This window comes from Symsagittifera roscoffensis, chromosome 1, assembly GCF_963678635.1.
Source record: "Symsagittifera roscoffensis chromosome 1, txSymRosc1.1, whole genome shotgun sequence".
In the NCBI taxonomy this organism is placed as follows: Eukaryota; Metazoa; Xenacoelomorpha; order Acoela; family Convolutidae; genus Symsagittifera; species Symsagittifera roscoffensis.
This window is the reverse complement of record NC_087062.1, coordinates 89116528-89135454: the sequence shown is the minus strand read 5'-3', so window position 1 is coordinate 89135454 and position 18927 is coordinate 89116528. Positions and strand designations below refer to the sequence as shown.

Here is an 18927-nt window from a genome sequence, read left to right as displayed (position 1 = left end):
TTATCCAAGTTAAATTAAACTATCAATCAAAGTATCTACCCTGCCCTATTTAGAAGCGTAGAGATAGAATAATCTATTTGTTTCAGCGTAAACACTTTACGCAACTCAGAAATATCAATTTCTAAGAGTTACAGGCCTGAGAACACAGGTACATCACTTCAAAATTTTGTCCGTGAGCTCAACATAGCATATAATCAAATCAACTTCCCACCTGTGCACCTATATGCAATGTGCAATCAACTTATGTGCAATGTTCGCATATAAATTTTGGTGCCAAAAGAGATGGGAAGATAAAAGTAACTCACGCATTCTTATCTGACCAAAGCACAAACTGATAGTAAAATTCATTAGCTGCATGGCAGTTCCGTCTTTCGAAAAAAACTGCTTGTAAAATTTTGTAGGAAAAAAACCAAGCCGAAAAAAACGACTCATGAAGGAACGGTTGCAGGCGGAACATGATCAAGAATTCGATACACGCAGCATGTTGAAAAAAAAATCATTTCCAAGAATGAGGTTTTCTCAATGCCGCTAAACTGCAAGGTTACCAGCGACGTCCATCTAAAAACGTGCTAATTCACACACAATAGTAACAATTTCCCACTCTTTCCAGTTCCTCTAAGAGATGTCGAGCACAGACTGGCATAGCCAAGACGTAGTCCGTGCTAACGGTATCCGGAAGCGATGTCGCACAAAACCCATTTCAATTCTCTGATCAACTTGATTTAAACAACCAATTGCCCTCTTTCCAATTTCTTCAAGCGGACTCCAAGCACAGTGGCATAGCAGGAGCACAGTCAGTGCTAACGATATCTGGAAGCGATGTCTCACAAAAACAATTTCAATCAATTGATTAATTGGGTAATTGACCTGATATAAGCTCAACATCTGCGGCTTGTTGTTGGACAGTTATCTAATCTAATCAATACTTGATGTTTTCATCGTTACATTTTTCAAACCTTGCAGTTATTTCAAGCACGAATAGATAAAACGGAAAGAAGGTTTGTCAAGTACTGTACCATAAGCTTCCGGGAGAATTGGAGCGTAGTTTTCCTTAACGACTCAACATCATCAAGATCTGTTGAACAGATATAATCAACAGCATAAACTCCCTGGCACTCCTGAATGATAATCTAAGGTCTACTTTTCACCAGGAACAATTTCCTTGACGTTGAAATTGAGATTAAATTGCACAGCAGCAGCATGTAATCTGAGCAGGTGTTTAGAACAAAGATTTCGAGCTATCAGGCTTGTTAAATGGTGACAGACAGAGCGCCCCCAAACGGAATCTTCAGACACTTTATACAGAAACTTGTTAAATCAGTTCCATTACTCATCTGTTATTGGCTCGTTTGTCTGAATTTCTCCTGTTTGAAAGCTATTGTGTTATCCAAGTTAAATTAAACTATCAATCAAAGTATCTACCCTGCCCTATTTAGAAGCGTAGAGATAGAATAATCTATTTGTTTTAGCGTAAACACTTTACGCAACTCAGAAATATCAATTTCTAAGAGTTACAGGCCTGAGAACACAGGTACATCACTTCAAAATTTTGTCCGTGAGCTCAACATAGCATATAATCAAATCAACTTCCCACCTGTGCACCTATATGCAATGTGCAATCAACTTATGTGCAATGTTCGCATATAAATTTTGGTGACAAAAGAGATGGGAAGATAAAAGTAACTCACGCATTCTTATCTGACCAAAGCACAAACTGATAGTAAAATTCATTAGCTGCATGGCAGTTCCGTCTTTCGAAAAAAACTGCTTGTAAAATTTTGTAGGAAAAAAACCAAGCCGAAAAAAAACGACTCATGAAGGAACGGTTGCAGGCGGAACATGATCAAGAATTCGATACACGCAGCATGTTGAAAAAAAAATCATTTCCAAGAATGAGGTTTTCTCAATGCCGCTAAACTGCAAGGTTACCAGCGACGTCCATCTAAAAACGTGCTAATTCACACACAATAGTAACAATTTCCCACTCTTTCCAGTTCCTCTAAGAGATGTCGAGCACAGACTGGCATAGCCAAGACGTAGTCCGTGCTAACGGTATCCGGAAGCAATGTCGCACAAAATCTATTTCAATTCTCTGATCAAATTGGCATGAGATGCTTAACTTCAAAAAGAATTTGGATTACGAAGAGATTATTAGATTGATTTAGAGTCAACAATCGCACAGATAACTCATTGATAGCAGAAAAAACCGAGACTGAGTAAGGATTTTTTCATTGCGCAGCGGTTCCAGATATCAGATTTAATGATTTTGCAAGCTCAAGCTACGACATCATAGTCTCGTTAGCTTCAACGGTATATTAACCAGAATATGAATAATTGTTGCTCAAAACCACGATACGAAGGCCCGACTGCTCACAACCACTGGTGCTGATCCTTCATTTGGGAAAAACTCGCATCGAGTCAACTCAACTTGATTTAAACAACCAATTGCCCTCTTTCCAATTTCTTCAAGCGGACTCCAAGCACATAGTGCCATAGCAGGAGCACAGTCCGTGCTAACGGTATCTAAAAGCGATGTCGCACAAAAACTATCTTTTGATTGTTTGGGTATTTCACGCTATAAAAGCTCAACATCTTCGGATTGCTGATGGATAGTTTTCCAATCTAATCAATACTTGATAATATTTTCATCGTTATGGTTTTCAAACATTGCAAATATTTCACGCACGAATATATAAAATGGAAATACGGTTTGTCAAGTCTACATATCATAAGTTTCTGGCAAATTTAAGCGTAGTTTTCCTTAAAATTGCCAACATCATTGAAATCTGTTGAACAAAGAAATAAAGCATAGAAAAAACTACATGGTAAGCCTCAGCCTGGTACTCCTGAAAGATGTTTGAGGTTTTCATTTGGATGTAGGTCCTTTACACCAGGAAATTTTTCCTTGACTACCGTTGATCCACGTATTTGAGAGCTGGAATTTGCACAGCGAATTGTAATCTGAGCAATTCAATCAAACAAAAGACCAATTTTTTGTACATTCTACTTCATAACGAAAAATAAGCTGAATCAAAACGAGTCCAGTGTATGCTCAGAAAATGCAGTTTTGAATTCAATTGCTGAAAGAAAAGACCTGGCCTTCAAAAATCTAGTCAAGTGAAATCATTTCTTAGCAAAAATTTATATTAAGCATATCTTATGTACTATTTTTTTCATCATTTGTACACCGTGAAAAACTATCCCAAGATCAAATCATTGAATAGGCACTGGTGTTCGATTGACCTTAAATGAGAACAATTATGTGCGCTATCCAGTTGCTCAAAATTTTGATCTTGCCCAAAACACTGAAAAATCTAACTCCAACGCGCATTAACAGCAGAAAATCAATCCAATCAAACCAACGAAATCTTAAACAGCGTAATTAACAGCAGCATCCTTAGAATATTTTCAAAAGAATCCATTTCACCATTTGATTTAGTTGCTCTGAAGAACGCCACGGTTGATTGCACTCAACTCGAACTCAAAAAAGAAGCTTGCAAAACCTAACCAAAACTCTCGCAATATTTATATGACTCAGTTTGAAGGAGGAGATAAGCACACTAGCACATGAAAAATAGAACCAACACGATCTATTAACAGATTTTTCTGTGTATTACATGCTCTTACCAAAACCCACATTTCCTCTAACCACTACTCTTGTGCAAATTTATTCCTCAACATACTGTACTGAAAGATTACCACGAACTCAACCAATCCTTTTTCGACAGAAAAAAGAATTTCTCTTGAACGATTCGGTCAATTGAGTCCGGTTATCCATAAGCAGTTTTCGAACTTGCAATGCTCTGAATCGAGAACAACTGATCTGTAAGATGATTTGAAATAGCATAACCTGAGCTTTCTCCATTTAAGTGAGCAAGGAGAGGAAGTTCTTGCTTTTTCAGCGTGGTCGCTTACGGCAATTCGAGAAAAAAACTCGCGTGCTTAGAACATGCAAGGATATTTCTTTAAATGCGTACTCTGATCTTGCATCATAAGGATTCAGAGGAATTGCCCACCTCGATTGTGTTTGATGTTGCCAACATTTATTGGTGTAAAAAATCTAGTGAGCGTAACCAAAGCAATCAAGAAACTCAAAAAATATTTCACAACAGCAGTAACTTGAGTATAATATATGGGCTGTAAGGCAGTTCCAACAATCAAAAACATTGCTGTGGTAAGTCATCTAAGCCATAATAGTGTCTTGCGATCAGAAGAACTTCAGCTCAACGAAAACTATTGATGCCCGGTTTCGTGGAACCAAACAAATCACGTTTGACTGCTCAAAACCACTAGAATTCAATTCAAAATTTGGAAAAAATCGAACCGAGCGAATTCACGTGCAATGAAGATAAACATTCTCCACTCTTACCCGTTCCTTTAAGAAAACTCTGAGCACAGAATGGCATATCCGAGACGCAGTCCGTGCTAACGGTATCTAAAAGCGATGTCGCACAAAAACAATCTTCTGATTGTTTGGGTATTTCACGCTATAAAAGCTCAACATCTTCGGATTGCTGATGGATAGTTTTGCAATCTAATCAATACTTGATAATATTTTCATCGTTATGGTTTCCAAACATTGCAAATATTTCACGCACGAATATATAAAATGGAAATACGGTTTGTCAAGTCTACATATCATAAGTTTCTGGCAAATTTAAGCGTAGTTTTCCTTAAAATTGCCAACATCATTGAAATCTGTTGAACAAAGAATTAAAGCATAGAAAAAACTACATGGTAAGCCTCAGCCTGGTACTCCTGAAAGATGTTTGAGGTTTTCATTTGGATGTAGGTCCTTTACACCAGGAAATTTTTCCTTGACTACCGTTGATCCACGTATTTGAGAGCTGGAATTTGCACAGCGAATTGTAATCTGAGCAATTCAATCAAACAAAAGACCAATTTTTTGTACGTTCTACGTCATAACGAAAGATAAACTGAATCAAAACGAGTCCAGTGTATGCTCAGAAAATGCAGTTTTGAATTCAATTGTTGAAAGACCTGGCCTTCAAAAATTTAGTCAAGGGAAATCATTTCTTAGCAAAAATATAAATTAAGCATATCTTATGTACTATTTTTTTCATCATTTGTACACCGTGAAATACTATCCCAAGATAAAATCATTGAATATGCACTGGTCTTCGATTGACCTTAAATGAGAACATTTATGTGCGCTATCCAGTTGCTCAAAAATTTGATCTTGCCCAAAACACTGAAAAATCAAACTCCAACGCGCATTAACAGCAGAAAATCAATCCAATCAAACCAACGAAATCTTAAACAGCGTAATTAACAGCAACATCGTTAGAATATTTTCAAAAGAGTCCATTTCACCATTTGATTCAGTTGCTCTGAAGAACGCCACGGTTGATTCCAATCGACTCGAACTCAAAAAGAAGCTTGCGAAACCTAACCAAAACTCTCGCAATATTTATATGACTCAGTTTCAAGGAGGAGATAAGCACACTAGCACATGATATAGAACCAACACGATCTATTTACAGATTTTTCTGTGTATTACATGCTCTTACCAAAACCCACATTTCCTCTAACCACTACTCTGGTGCAAATTTATTCCTCAACATACTGTACTGAAAGATTACCACGAACTCAACCAATCCTTTTTCGACAGTAATAAGAATTTCTCTTGAGCGATTCGGTCAATTGAGTCCGGTTATCCATAAGCAGTTTTCGAACTTGCAATGCTCTGAATCGAAAGCAACTGATCTGTAAGATGATTTGAAAAAGCATTATCTGAGCTTTCTCCATTTAAGTGAGCAAGGAGAGGAAGTTCTTGCTTTTTCAGCGTGGTCGCTTACGGCAATTCGAGAAGAAAACTCGCGTGCTTAGAACATGCAAGGAGATTTCTTTAAATGCGTACTCTGATCTTGCATCATAAGGATTCAGAGGAATTGCCCACCTCGATTGTGTTTGATGTTGCCAACATTTATTGGTGTAAAAAATCTAGTGAGCGTAACCAAAGCAATCAAAAAACTCAAAAAATATTTCACAACAGCAGTAACTTGAGTATAATATATGCGCTGTAAGGCAGTTCCAACAATCAAAAACATTGCTGTGGTAAGTCATCTAAGCCATAATAGTGTCTTGCGATCAAAGGAACTTCAGCTCAACGAAAACTATTGATGCCCGGTTTCGTGGAACCAAACAAATCACGTTTGACTGCTCAAAACCACTAGAATTCAATTCAAAATTTGGAAAAAAATCGAACCGAGCGAATTCACATGCAATGAAGATAAACATTCTCCACTCTTACCCGTTCCTTTAAGAAAACTCTGAGCACAGAATGGCATATCCGAGACGCAGTCCGTGCTAACGGTATCTAAAAGCGATGTCGCACAAAAACAATCTTCTGATTGTTTGGGTATTTCACGCTATAAAAGCTCAACATCTTCGGATTGCTGATGGATAGTTTTCCAATCTAATCAATACATGATAATATTTTCATCGTTATGGTTTCCAAACATTGCAAATATTTCACGCACGAATATATAAAATGGAAATACGGTTTATCAAGTCTACATATCATAAGTTTCTGGCAAATTTAAGCGTAGTTTTCCTTGAAATTGCCAACATCATTGAAATCTGTTGAACAAAGAAAAAAAGCATAGAAAAAACTACATGGTAAGCCTCAGCCTGGTACTCCTGAAATATGTTTGAGGTTTTCATTTGGATGTAGGTCCTTTACACCAGGAAATTTTTCCTTGACTACCGTTGATCCACTTATTTAAGAGCTGGAATTTGCACAGCGAATTGTAATCTGAGCAATTCAATCAAACAAAAGACCAATTTTTTGTACGTTCTACGTCATAACGAAAAATAAACTGAATCAAAACGAGTCCAGTGTATGCTCAGAAAATGCAGTTTTGAATTCAATTGTTGAAAGACCTGGCCTTCAAAAATCTAGTAAAGGGAAATCATTTCTTAGCAAAAATATAAATTAAGCATATCTTATGTACTATTTTTTTTCATCATTTGTACACCGTGAAATACTATCCCAAGATCAAATCATTGAATATGCACTGGTCCTCGATTGACTTTAAATGAGAACATTTATGTGCGCTATCCAGTTGCTCAAAAATTTGATCTTGCCCAAAACACTGAAAAATCAAACTCCAACGCGCATTAACAGCAGAAAATCAATCCAATCAAACCAACGAAATCTTAAACAGCGTAATTAACAGCAACATCGTTAGAATGTTTTCAAAAGAGTCCATTTCACCATTTGATTCAGTTGCTCTGAAGAACGCCACGGTTGATTCCACTCGACTCGAACTCAAAAAGAAGCTTGCGAAACCTAACCAAAACTCTCGCAATATTTATATGACTCAGTTTCAAGGAGGAGATAAGCACACTAGCACATGAAAAATAGAACCAACACGATCTATTTACAGATTTTTCTGTGTATTACATGCTCTTACCAAAACCCACATTTCCTCTAACCACTACTCTGGTGCAAATTTATTCCTCAACATACTGTACTGAAAGATTACCACGAACTCAACCAATCCTTTTTCGACAGTAATAAGAATTTCTCTTGAGCGATTCGGTCAATTGAGTCCGGTTATCCATAAGCAGTTTTCGAACTTGCAATGCTCTGAATCGAAAGCAACTGATCTGTAAGATGATTTGAAAAAGCATTATCTGAGCTTTCTCCATTTAAGTGAACAAGGAGAGGAGGTTCTTGCTTTTTCAGCGTGGTCGCTTACGGCAATTCGAGAAGAAAACTCGCGTGCTTAGAACATGCAAGGAGATTTCTTTAAATGCGTACTCTGATCTTGCATCATAAGGATTCAGAGGAATTGCCCACCTCGATTGTGTTTGATGTTGCCAATATTTATCGGTGTAAAAAATCTATTGAGCGTAACCAAAGCAATCAAGAAACTCAAAAAAATTTTCACAACAGCAGTAACTTGAGTATAATATATGGGCTGTAAGGCAGTTCCAACAATCAAAAACATTGCTGTGGTAAGTCATCTAAGCCATAAAAGTGTCTTGCTATCAGAGGAACTTCAGCTCAACGAAAACTATTGATGCCCGGTTTCGTGGAACCAAACAAATCACGTTTGACTTCTCAAAACCACTAGAATTCAATTCAAAATTTGGAAAAAATCGAACCGAGCGAATTCACATGCAATGAAGATAAACATTCTCCACTCTTACCCGTTCCTTTAAGAAAACGCTGAGCACAGAATGGCATATCCGAGACGCAGTCCGTGCTAACGGTATCTAAAAGCGATGTCGCACAAAAACAATCTTTTGATTGTTTGGGTATTTCACGCTATTAAAGCTCAACATCTTCGGATTGCTGATGGATAGTTTTGCAATCTAATCAATACTTGATAATATTTTCATTGTTATGGTTTCCAAACATTGCAAATATTTCACGCACGAATATATAAAATGGAAATACGGTTTGTCAAGTCTACATATCATAAGTTTCTGGCAAATTTAAGCGTAGTTTTCCTTAAAATTGCCAACATCATTGAAATCTGTTGAATAAAGAAATAAAGCATAGAAAAAACTACATGGTAAGCCTCAGCCTGGTACTCCTGAAAAATGGTTGAGGTTTTCATTTGGATGTAGGTCCTTTACACCAGGAAATTTTTCCTTGACTACCGTTAATCCATGTATTTGAGAGCTGGAATTTGCACAGCGAATTGTAATCTGAGCAATTCAATCAAACAAAAGACCAATTTTTTGTACGTTCTACGTCATAACGAAAGATAAACTGAATCAAAACGAGTCCAGTGTATGCTCAGAAAATGCAGTTTTGAATTCAATTGCTGAAAGACCTGGCCTTCAAAAATCTAGCCAAGGGAAATCATTATTTCTTAGCAAAAATATAAATAAAGCATATCTTATGTTTCATTTTTTTCATCATTTGTAAACCGTGAAATACTATCCCAAGATCAAATCATTGAATATGCACTGGTCTTCGATTGACCTTAAATGAGAACATATATGTGCGCTATCCAGTTGCTCAAAATTTTGATCTTGCCCAAAACACTGAAAAACCAAACTCCAACGCGCATTAACAGCAGAAAATCAATCCAATCAAACCAACGAAATCTTAAACAGCGTAATTAACAGCAGCATCGTTAGAATATTTTCAAAAGAATCCATTTCACCATTTGATTTAGTTGCTCTGAAGAACGCCACGGTTGATTCCACTCAACTCGAACTCAAAAAGAAGCTTGCGAAACCTAACCAAAACTCTCGCAATATTTATATGACTCAGTTTCAAGGAGGAGATAAGCACACTAGCACATGAAAAATAGAACCAACACGATCTATTAACAGATTTTTCTGTGTATTACATGCTCTTACCAAAACCAACATTTCCTCTAACCACTACTCTGGTGCAAATTTATTCCTCAACATACTGTACTGAAAGATTACCACGAACTCAACCAATCCTTTTTCGACAGTAATAAGAATTTCTCATGAACGATTCGGTCAATTGAGTCCGGTTATCCATAAGCAGTTTTCGAGCTTGCAATGCTCTGAATCGAAAGCAACTGATCTGTAAGATGATTTGAAATAGCATTACCTGAACTTTCTCCATTTAAGTGAGCAAGGAGAGGAAGTTCTTGCTTTTTCAGCGTGATCGCTTGCCGCAAATCGAGAGGAAACTCTCGTGCTGAGAGCAAGCAAGGCGATTTCTTTTAATGCGTACTCTGATCTTGCATCATAAGGATTCAAGAATTGCCAGCGTCAATTGTGTTTGATGTTGTCAACATTTATTGGTGATAAACATTAGTACGCGTAACCAAAACAATCAAGAAACTCAAAAACTATTTCACAACAGCAGTAAATTGAGTAATCTATGGGCTGTAAGGCAGTTCCAACTATCAAAAACATTGCTTTGGTTAAAGTCATCAAGCCATAATAGTGTCTTGTGAGCTGAGTAGTTTCAGCTCAAGGGAAAGAAAATGATTGATGCCTAGTTGCGTGGAACAAACTAAAAGAGGTCTGACTGAGTTGAACCGACTAGCATGGAAGAAACCAAACAAAACCAATTCACATTTAAAGAAGATAATCATTTTCCATTTTCCCGTTCCTTTAAGAAAAATCTTAGCACAGACTGGCATAGCCGAAACGCAGTCCGTGCTAACGGTATCTCAAAGTGATGTCGCACGAAAACTATTTTATTTCTCCACTCAATTTGGTATTCAAGGCCAAACTTCTATAAAATTTTGGATTGCAAAGAGATACAGATTAAATTAAAGTCAACAAACGGACAGAGAACTCATTGATAGCAGAAAAAACCGAGACTGAGTAGGGGTTTTTGCATTGCGCAGCGTTTCCAGATATCAGAACTAATGCTGTTGCAAGCTCAAGCTACGCCATTAGTCTCGTTAGCTGACATGGTAAATTAACCAGAATATGAATGAGTGTTGCTCAAAACCACAATAAGAAGGCCCCACTGCTCACAATCACAGGGTGCTGATCAGAAAATTGGGAAAAACCTCGCATCGAGCCAACTCAATTCGATTCAGACAACCAATTACTCTTCTATCCAGTTTCTGCATAGTGGCACAGGAGCACAATCCGTGCTTATGGTATTTGGAAGCAATATCGCACGAAAACAAACTCAATCATTTGATCAAACTGGTATATGACACTATGTTAGGTTAATACCTGTGAGACACTACAATTATGGAAAATTTTGCAATCTAATCAATGCTTGATATTTTTAATGGAACGGTTTTCTAAACCTGGCAGTTATTTTACATACCAATGAATAAAACGGAGAAATGGTTTTTCAAGACTATTTATCAGAATCTTCTGGGAGAATCTGTTTGGTTTTCCTTAACAATTTTCAGCCAACTCATTTAGAAGATTAAGATCTGTTGAACACAAAAATAATGCATAGAACTCGATTGTCGAATTCTTGTCGCAGTAATGTTCGGTGCACTTTGATGAGACTATATTTCGGTCATAACATTGAGCTGACAGCAGCATCTACTATCGAAGACTATCGTTTTCAATTTTTGACTTTTGTACTCTGCAGAACACCATGGTGTGCTGCAAGTAAACTTGGAAACTATGAGAATAGATTTCCGTCATAACATTGAGCTGACAGCAGGATCTACTATCGCAGACTATAGTTTTCAATTTTTGACTTTTGTGCTCTGCAGAACACCATGGTGTGCTGCAAGTAAACTTGAATACTATATATAAAGATGCTTACAAAAATTTGACGCAATTGGTAACAAAAACATAAAGAGTAAATTGTACCCAGGCTTTGATCCTTGTGCTGGTAGGAGAGAACAATTATAAATCAAAACTTCTTTATCTTACAATTGTAACAGATCTTCAGATTGATCCAGTGAATGATTCTTGGTGATTCCTCATTGCAATTTCATCCATGAAACCCTGAAAATCATTTTTTCAGACTTTTGAGTAGCGGCCCTTCAAAATTTAAATTCGCAAAAACAATTTCTGCAACTCGATTGAAACTTACTCCGACGAATCTTCTTAAGCGAATAGCCATTACGCATGGCAAATCCGCTTTAGTGAACGACTGGGCATATTTGATTATTTCTGCTTACGTAAAACAACTGGTTGGAAAAATCATCAATGAGTTTCAGCACACTGTTCTTTGACTCAAGCAGCTAATACCGAATCAAAGTATTTGGTTGCTTTGAGCCATCATTTTTGGAAAATTCCGCATTCATTTTTGGAATATTCCGCATCATTTTTGGAATATTAAGCAGCCATCATTTTTGGAATATTCCGAATGTTCCATTCACAAATTGCGACAGATCCAAAAAAAACAGCATGGCGTTAAAAAAGAGTAACCAAAACCAAACATCAGCCTATCTGGACAAAGCCAATTTTCATTCAACCGCAGTTCATCTACACCAGATTTAAGACCGACGGTTCATTTTGGAACGTAAATTGCACTAACTTCCTATTTGGTCGATTCGATAATCCAAAATACGGTCTATTCCGTCAGTGTTTTCATAATCCACCGAACGTGCGGTCTGGTCTGGCATGACTTCGTCACTTTCACTAAGATCATGGTCATAAGCATCTTCTTTATAGCTTCTGAAACACTCAAAAAAGTAATTTAACAAACTCAGCCAAGTTACACAAAAAATTCTGCAAAGGTTATGGTAAACATTTTATGACTGAAAATTGTATTTGAAATCATCTCCGCTACTTGAATTTGAAATATACCGAGACATTTTCCACTTATTTTTTGCATAATCAGATTTTTCCTATCGTATTTTCATGCGCTTTCGTCTCTTCTAATAGATACATAATCTCCACGTTTGTGAATTAAAATTGGAATCATTTAGATCAACTAATTTTACCAAAAAATTGTTTTCTTTAGATTGCATAAACATGTCGTGAATTTTTAAGGATATCAAAAATTGAACCAACTTGATTTTTGCCGCTCTTCGCCTGGAAGTTCTTCGGTCTTCGCTGGATTCATTGGAGCTCTCATCATCGTGATCTTCTTCGCTGCTTTCGGAATGTTTTTTCCTTCTTTCATGTTCCCTTTTGTGTTTCTTACTTTTCTTATGGCGACTTCCTTTTGACTTACGCCTTTCCTTTGATTTGCTTTTATGTTTTTTAGCTTTCTTCCTCGCTTGCTTTTCTTTTCTCGCATGTCTGCTAAGACACTCTCCATCAGAACTGGATTCCTCATATGCAGACCCACTTTCATCAGAAGATTTGGATCGTGAAGCCTTGCTTTTAGAAGTTGCAATGCGGGGAATCTTCTGCTCGGTCTGAAATCAAAAAAAGTCTCATTAAAGATTCGCATAACCTCTTTGTTATCGTTAGACTTTGAGGGTCAGAGGGGATTAATGTACAGCCGATAGACTATCTGCTGGAATCCCAAAAATTAAGGTTCCTACATCGGGGTTTTGTAAACCGGAAGTTTCTATTGAACGCGTCACTTTCCAGAAAAAACTCCACTGTTATATATATTTGCAATATATGTGGTTCAGCTATATTTGTGTAGATAGCTCTTTTGTTATGCAGATAAAGGCTGTTGAAATAAGATTTAAGGAACGCAACATTGTTATATGGGAGGCAGTTGTCAGCATGTACCGCACGGTCAACCTAAGGTACCGATATGCTCAAACATTAGGCACTCGGTATTTGAAAAAAATAGGATTAGGCATTCGGTATTTGAAAAAAAAAGTAAGAATTAGTAGCTCACGTAATTTAACTTAATTACTTTCTTACATATGAACTGCTTTCTGCACTACTATTTACCCAATAAATCAAAAGAGCTGCAAGTAATTGCAAAACAAATCAAAACAAATAATTCCAGAATGCTTTTTCTCATAACTGATTTTTAAAAAAACGTCCGCTTTTGCTTTACAAAGAAATGTAATTTGAACGATGCCTTATTTCTGTTTGTCATTTCTAGAGCTCTACACTTCAACGAATTTTCTCAAATAATAAAAATAAAGGGATCAATTCAGCAACCCTCCACTCCCGCCTATGGTATCTACTAACGAACATCCACCATTATAGCACAAAATATTCTGCATTCTGTTAGGTCGAAAAATCGACTAATATACTCTTCTTAAGAAAAGGGGGATTGTTGAGTAGATATGAATAAAGGTATAAACTACCGAAATTATTTTCACTCTTGAAGTTCACATATTGATTAGGAAGTTGTTGGGTCAAAAAAGTTTCTGAGTTTCTTTTGCTTGTGCAACTCCTGTTGTATAGAACCATAAAAAAATTGGCTCGAAAAACCTTAACATACAGCATTTTTACTCCAAACTGACTCTTTGGGAGGGGGATAACAAAATTGTTAAACGTTCAAAATGAACGATTTTTTTTTTCAGAAAATAGAGACAGAAAGCAATCGAACAATTTATTCAGCGTAAATTTTCTACTCTCACTTTCGTTAATTTTTTTAAGCATGTGAACGATAAGTTTTTAATCATGAGGTGGTTCACTGTGAGTCAATTCCAATTACACACTACAACGAGGGATAATATGCGAACGATCAGTATTCAAAACCCGACTTACAGCCTATCAGCTATTATAAGTTGAGTGAATTCGATAAATCTTACCTCTAATTGAAATGGAGCTGTTCTTGTTCTGGCTCTTCCGGATCTTCGAATTCCATACAAGTCTGGCTCCGCTTCCCACTACAAAAAAAATTGTAAGCTCACTTAATCGTACAGTAACATAAAGCCATTTTTCACAAACATTTTAGCGTATTTGCATACAAAGTACATATTTTGACTTACTTCAGGCTCATGGGATCTCTTGCTTGAACCTTTCACGGAATCGTTTTCATGAGATTCAGGACTACTAGGACTGTTCAAGACATCTTTCTCTTCGGCCCTGAAGCAAAAACACTCAAGTGAAAATAAAGTAGCCAATGCCAACGCTAGTGTAGATCAGATTCATTAATAAAGCTACTTCAGGAAAACCTGAAAACTCAAAAAATATGGTTATGTATAACTGAAACCAGGAGTTTGAATTTTGAGCCTTTTGCGGTTTTCTTAACTATTCAATGCCCTTTGCCAAACTGAACAGATTTAAGGTTCCTAATCCACAATCCGTTCGGATAAAACGCATGCTATGAAATGAGCTATAGTCTTTATCAATTACTACCTTTTTTTAGGATTTCGATACGTTTTTTAGGACATTTCCAACGTTTTTTAGGAATTCTTGAAGCTTCATAGAATTTCATTAACCAATGATGCAAGCTGCACTTCAGCTATCTTAAAGGTGACAAAGTAATGCTCCTTGATGATTTAGTAACAACAATTTTTACTCGGACTAAGCGAAGATTAGCGACGCTTCAAAATTGAAAACACTTCATTTTTTAAATATTTTTCGAAAGCTAAATTTCACCGCAAACACCACCGAATTTTTTTTTTACAATAGTTCCTTTGATAACACAAGTTTAAAAGTCTTTCAACTTGATTTCACTAAAATTAGCCGGAAACAAAATGGGATACCCTCCAATTCCGTCTTGAATTTATCTGCGGCTAATCGAAAATATAGATGGAAATGACTAAAAATGCCTACTGATCAACATGAAAAGGGAAGTGCAATACATTAAAAAAACCCATGCATTAAATTGCTTTTGCACACTTGAACTTGAATCAAGCTTAACTTCAATGATTCGAGTGTCGATAGAAAACATAGCCATTCGAAGATTGGAAAAGAGAAAGGAGCGCAAGTAAACAAAAAAACACTGATTTCGAAGAAAAAAATAGATACCCTTTAAGCACTTTCAATTTTTAGAACAATTTACGATTGGCGCTTTCTTGATAGCATGAACAACTTGAGAAAACTGGATCAATATATAATGTTTTTTATTCCGCTGGAAATCTAAAAATTAAATTCCCCTTTCGAAACTAAAAATCGTTCACGAACTTTCGCGCCACTTGCACGTTGGTATTTGGAGAGGGCTATTAAAGTCACTAAATTGATATATCTATTTTTTTTGCTGACGGACCCTAAAATTTCTCTAAAGGCGCCATTATTTACTTATTTTGAGGGGAGTGCGCTGATCAGCTGCTGTGCAAATGGCAGAGCATGTTTCAAACATGGTCTGTTTATGGAGAACTACAATAAAAGTATCTAAATCCATTAGCATTGAAACTGAAAAAAAAAACATTTTCGAAAAATATATTAGTGGAGACAACTGTTATCGATTCATTCGTCTACTTAAAGTTACCAACCCTCTGTACTTGTTTTCTAACGACCAATTGCGAAGATCAGAAATTAGCTATAACATAGTGGCTTGTTTCGTGCTTTTCAAGATAGCTCAAAAAACGCTGGTCCCAAAAAATATACTTCAAAAATTTTGTGTCAGTCGAATCAAACTCCTTTTGATCTTGATGACTAACAATTCAATTTCTGTTTTCACTAAACTTGAGTATAAAAATCATCTTCTACATAGTGACGAATCTTTGCTTTGCAAACACGAGCGAGAACACAAAAATCAGCTCTAAAAAGTGCAAAAAAAAACGTTGAAATTAGCCCCGAATTAGTAAAAATTCGGCTACGCCTGGGTTTCCATCTGCGACCTAGAGCTTAAGTCTCAAGCACTAACCATGGACGCTTAACAAATCACAAACACTAGCAACTAATTAAGCAGAGAACAGATGCTATAAAATTTCCAATGCTGCAGATCGCGATTACAGCAGAAGTGCCACCATAAAATGAACACTTTTAATGAACAAATTTATTTGCGGGTTTAAAAAAGGTTATACTACGCTCGCAAGCTGGCTTGTGTTTAAACATGTGTTTTTACACAGAAGAGAAGCGGCACCTCGCGCCACTTGCGATGCCCCACACACACAAACACACACCATACACACACATAGCATTGCGAGCTAGCAGACAGAAAATGATACAAAAGCCACTAATTTAAAAAAAAAAATTAGATTTCGAAAAAACCATTTCTACAAAATTCTAAGAAATTTGTCTGGAATTAAGTTCAATTTGACAAAAACACGTCCACAAACTCAAAAACGGGCTTTCATAAGTGTTCACACACAAAAACTGATCGGCAACTAAGACGTCAAAAGTTGATAAGACTCCCGGTTGAGCAAAATTGTTGTCAATTGAAATTCTAAAATTTTACGCTCCCACTCCGCAAACACACAAGTGTAAACTCTACTTTTCCTTCAAAACAACGCTTAACTAGGTCACTTACTCGAGGCGAGCAATCCGCAACAAGGCAAGTAGGCCGACCAAATAAAGCACACAACAGGTCGACAATTTTTCCTAACGGAAAATTTCCCTTTGAAGTAAAAAAAAGTTCTGGCCTGATTCGAGCACAATACCTTCACTACCCTACCTCAGGCGTAGTATTTTGCTCAAAACCCATGTGTGCCTGAAAAGCATATCAAGTTTGACTCCAAGCCAAGTTATCATTTTTTCTGTAAAATTTTGTAAAACAAGAAAATTCCGTGCTGCGGCAACTAAGCCGAAAAAAACAATCAGACTAACGATAGTCCGAAAAATTGTTTGAAACGGAGTTTTTTGTCATCAAAATTTTAAGACTTAACTTCTTAAAAGAACTGTCAGAAGTAACAGTGGACTGGTAGTTTAATTTAAATTTGCACGTGAATTAAATCGGCTGATTCAAGTGATTTTGTTAAGCAAGTTATTAACACGAATAAAAAGTCTATATTCCAGTTTGATAACACTTGCTCATCGCACGCATGTGATTATTATACACAGAAGCGAAGCGTAGCTTGCGATACAACAAAAAAATGGCACGGCAGCCAGGGGTGTTCAAAAGATTATTGTATCACTAGATTATTGTCGATAGATATATATCGATAATCTATTGTTGCTTCTGAAAGATATATAATCTTATCGAAATATTGCGCGATAATCTTTTTTGCTCTTCCGGCAGAAAAAGATTATCGACAAAACTGCTTTTTGTTCAGAAAAACCGGAGCAAAGTGAAACAAATCCAGTTTCATTGGTAAAACAAGCGTTTTGAATGGGGTTTTACACGTTTTGCTGACAGCGTCTGTTTTTTTTTTAACGCTTTTAAAAACTTTTATCAGGGTTTAGCGACCACTTTCAGTTCCAGACCAAAAACAGCATAATAAAAAAACCAATTTTTCGAACAAAAATCTTTTTTTTTGGCTAAGATATTTCGAAAGATTATCGAGATTATATATCTTTTCTCTCAAAAAGATATAGATAATCTATTGTTGGGCAACAATATAATCGTGTATCGGTAATTGAACACCCCTGACGGCAGCTAGCCCAAAAACAGGACGCAAGTTGATTAGAAAAAATTATATATTAAAATAAATTGAAAATATAATTTTGAAAAAAAATAAATAAATTCATAATTCCCCCCCCCCCACCTACCTTCCCGTAAGCACAAAATAAATTTAGAGAACAAAAGCACAAATTTTGAGAACAAAGGCATAAAAGTAGATTTCCAACCAACAGTAAAATTTCAAATGTAGTGGTCATTTAAAAGGCAGACATTCTCAGAAAAAATCTGTTGACAGGCTCTGTTCTGCTGCTATCAGCTACCTTTCGCTGTGACTAACAGCCGAGCTAACTAATTCAACTGCTTTTGTTAAATTAGTTGTTAACTAATAAAAATTCTAAATTCAAATTTGATAACGCTTGCTCATCGCAACCGTAATCATTGAACTGAAAAAAAAAAACATCTGCTTCTTGATGAAAAAATTATATTTATATACATTTTGAAACAATAGGTGCGCTCAGAACTTTCAGCATAAATTAACGCCCACCCGATACTTGAGCCACTTAATAAAATGGACATCCAGGCAATGCAGATTCAAAACTTCATTATCAAAGAGAAGTAAAAAAAAATCCATGTTCCGATGCATCGATGGGCTATGTTTAAACAAAAATGACACCTTACAAGGCACGAACATTTGAATTCACGTCGAATAGTTGATAAGCTAAGGAAGAAAAATGCCTGATTTAGGTTCGTTTCTCTTATTATAGTCCCCGCTGTATCCGAAAGAAAGCATTAGATACCAGCATGTAAAAACTTATTCCCTTTGCGAAATAGAATTGATCAGTTTTATTTATTAAAGCACCGAGACTTACCAAGGATGAGCAATGTTGAGTTTCAATGAGGTGTTGAGCACCGAAGAGCTTTGGTGGGGATCGCCCTTGAAGAATGTGAGAGTGCTCACAGAGGTTACTGTTACAGCCACCGTGATTTAATCGAATGCGTCAAACGCAGTTCATTAGTTGCAAAAATCTCAAGCCACAAAATTGGACAGTGCGCAAATGAATGCAAAACAAGATAGCTAGCTAGATATTTGCTACTACTGCTCAACCGCTTGTTTTGTTCAATATAAAATAATGGCAAGTCGCTTTATTCAACTCCTTTTATAGCTTGTCAGATCGTCCTTAGTTACGGTTGCTATGCAAAAGTGAACCAAATGCGAG

At 36.5% G+C, this 18927-nt stretch overlaps 1 protein-coding gene across 1 annotated transcript in view; it reads right to left on the bottom strand.

Annotated features, from left to right (window-relative positions):
* Positions 1–18691, bottom strand: part of LOC134851812 (chromodomain-helicase-DNA-binding protein 1-like) — a 45991-nt gene extending 27300 nt beyond the window's left edge. The window contains exons 1-5 of the mRNA XM_063868065.1: positions 18580–18691; positions 14253–14349; positions 14073–14150; positions 12415–12764; positions 11936–12075 (exon numbers count right to left, since the gene is read on the bottom strand). Of these exons, the coding sequence (XP_063724135.1) occupies positions 11936–12023 (88 nt within the window). The 5' untranslated portion in view covers positions 12024–12075; positions 12415–12764; positions 14073–14150; positions 14253–14349; positions 18580–18691. The remainder of the gene's footprint in view (positions 1–11935; positions 12076–12414; positions 12765–14072; positions 14151–14252; positions 14350–18579) is intronic.
* Between the last annotated feature and the right edge of the window lie 236 nt (positions 18692–18927).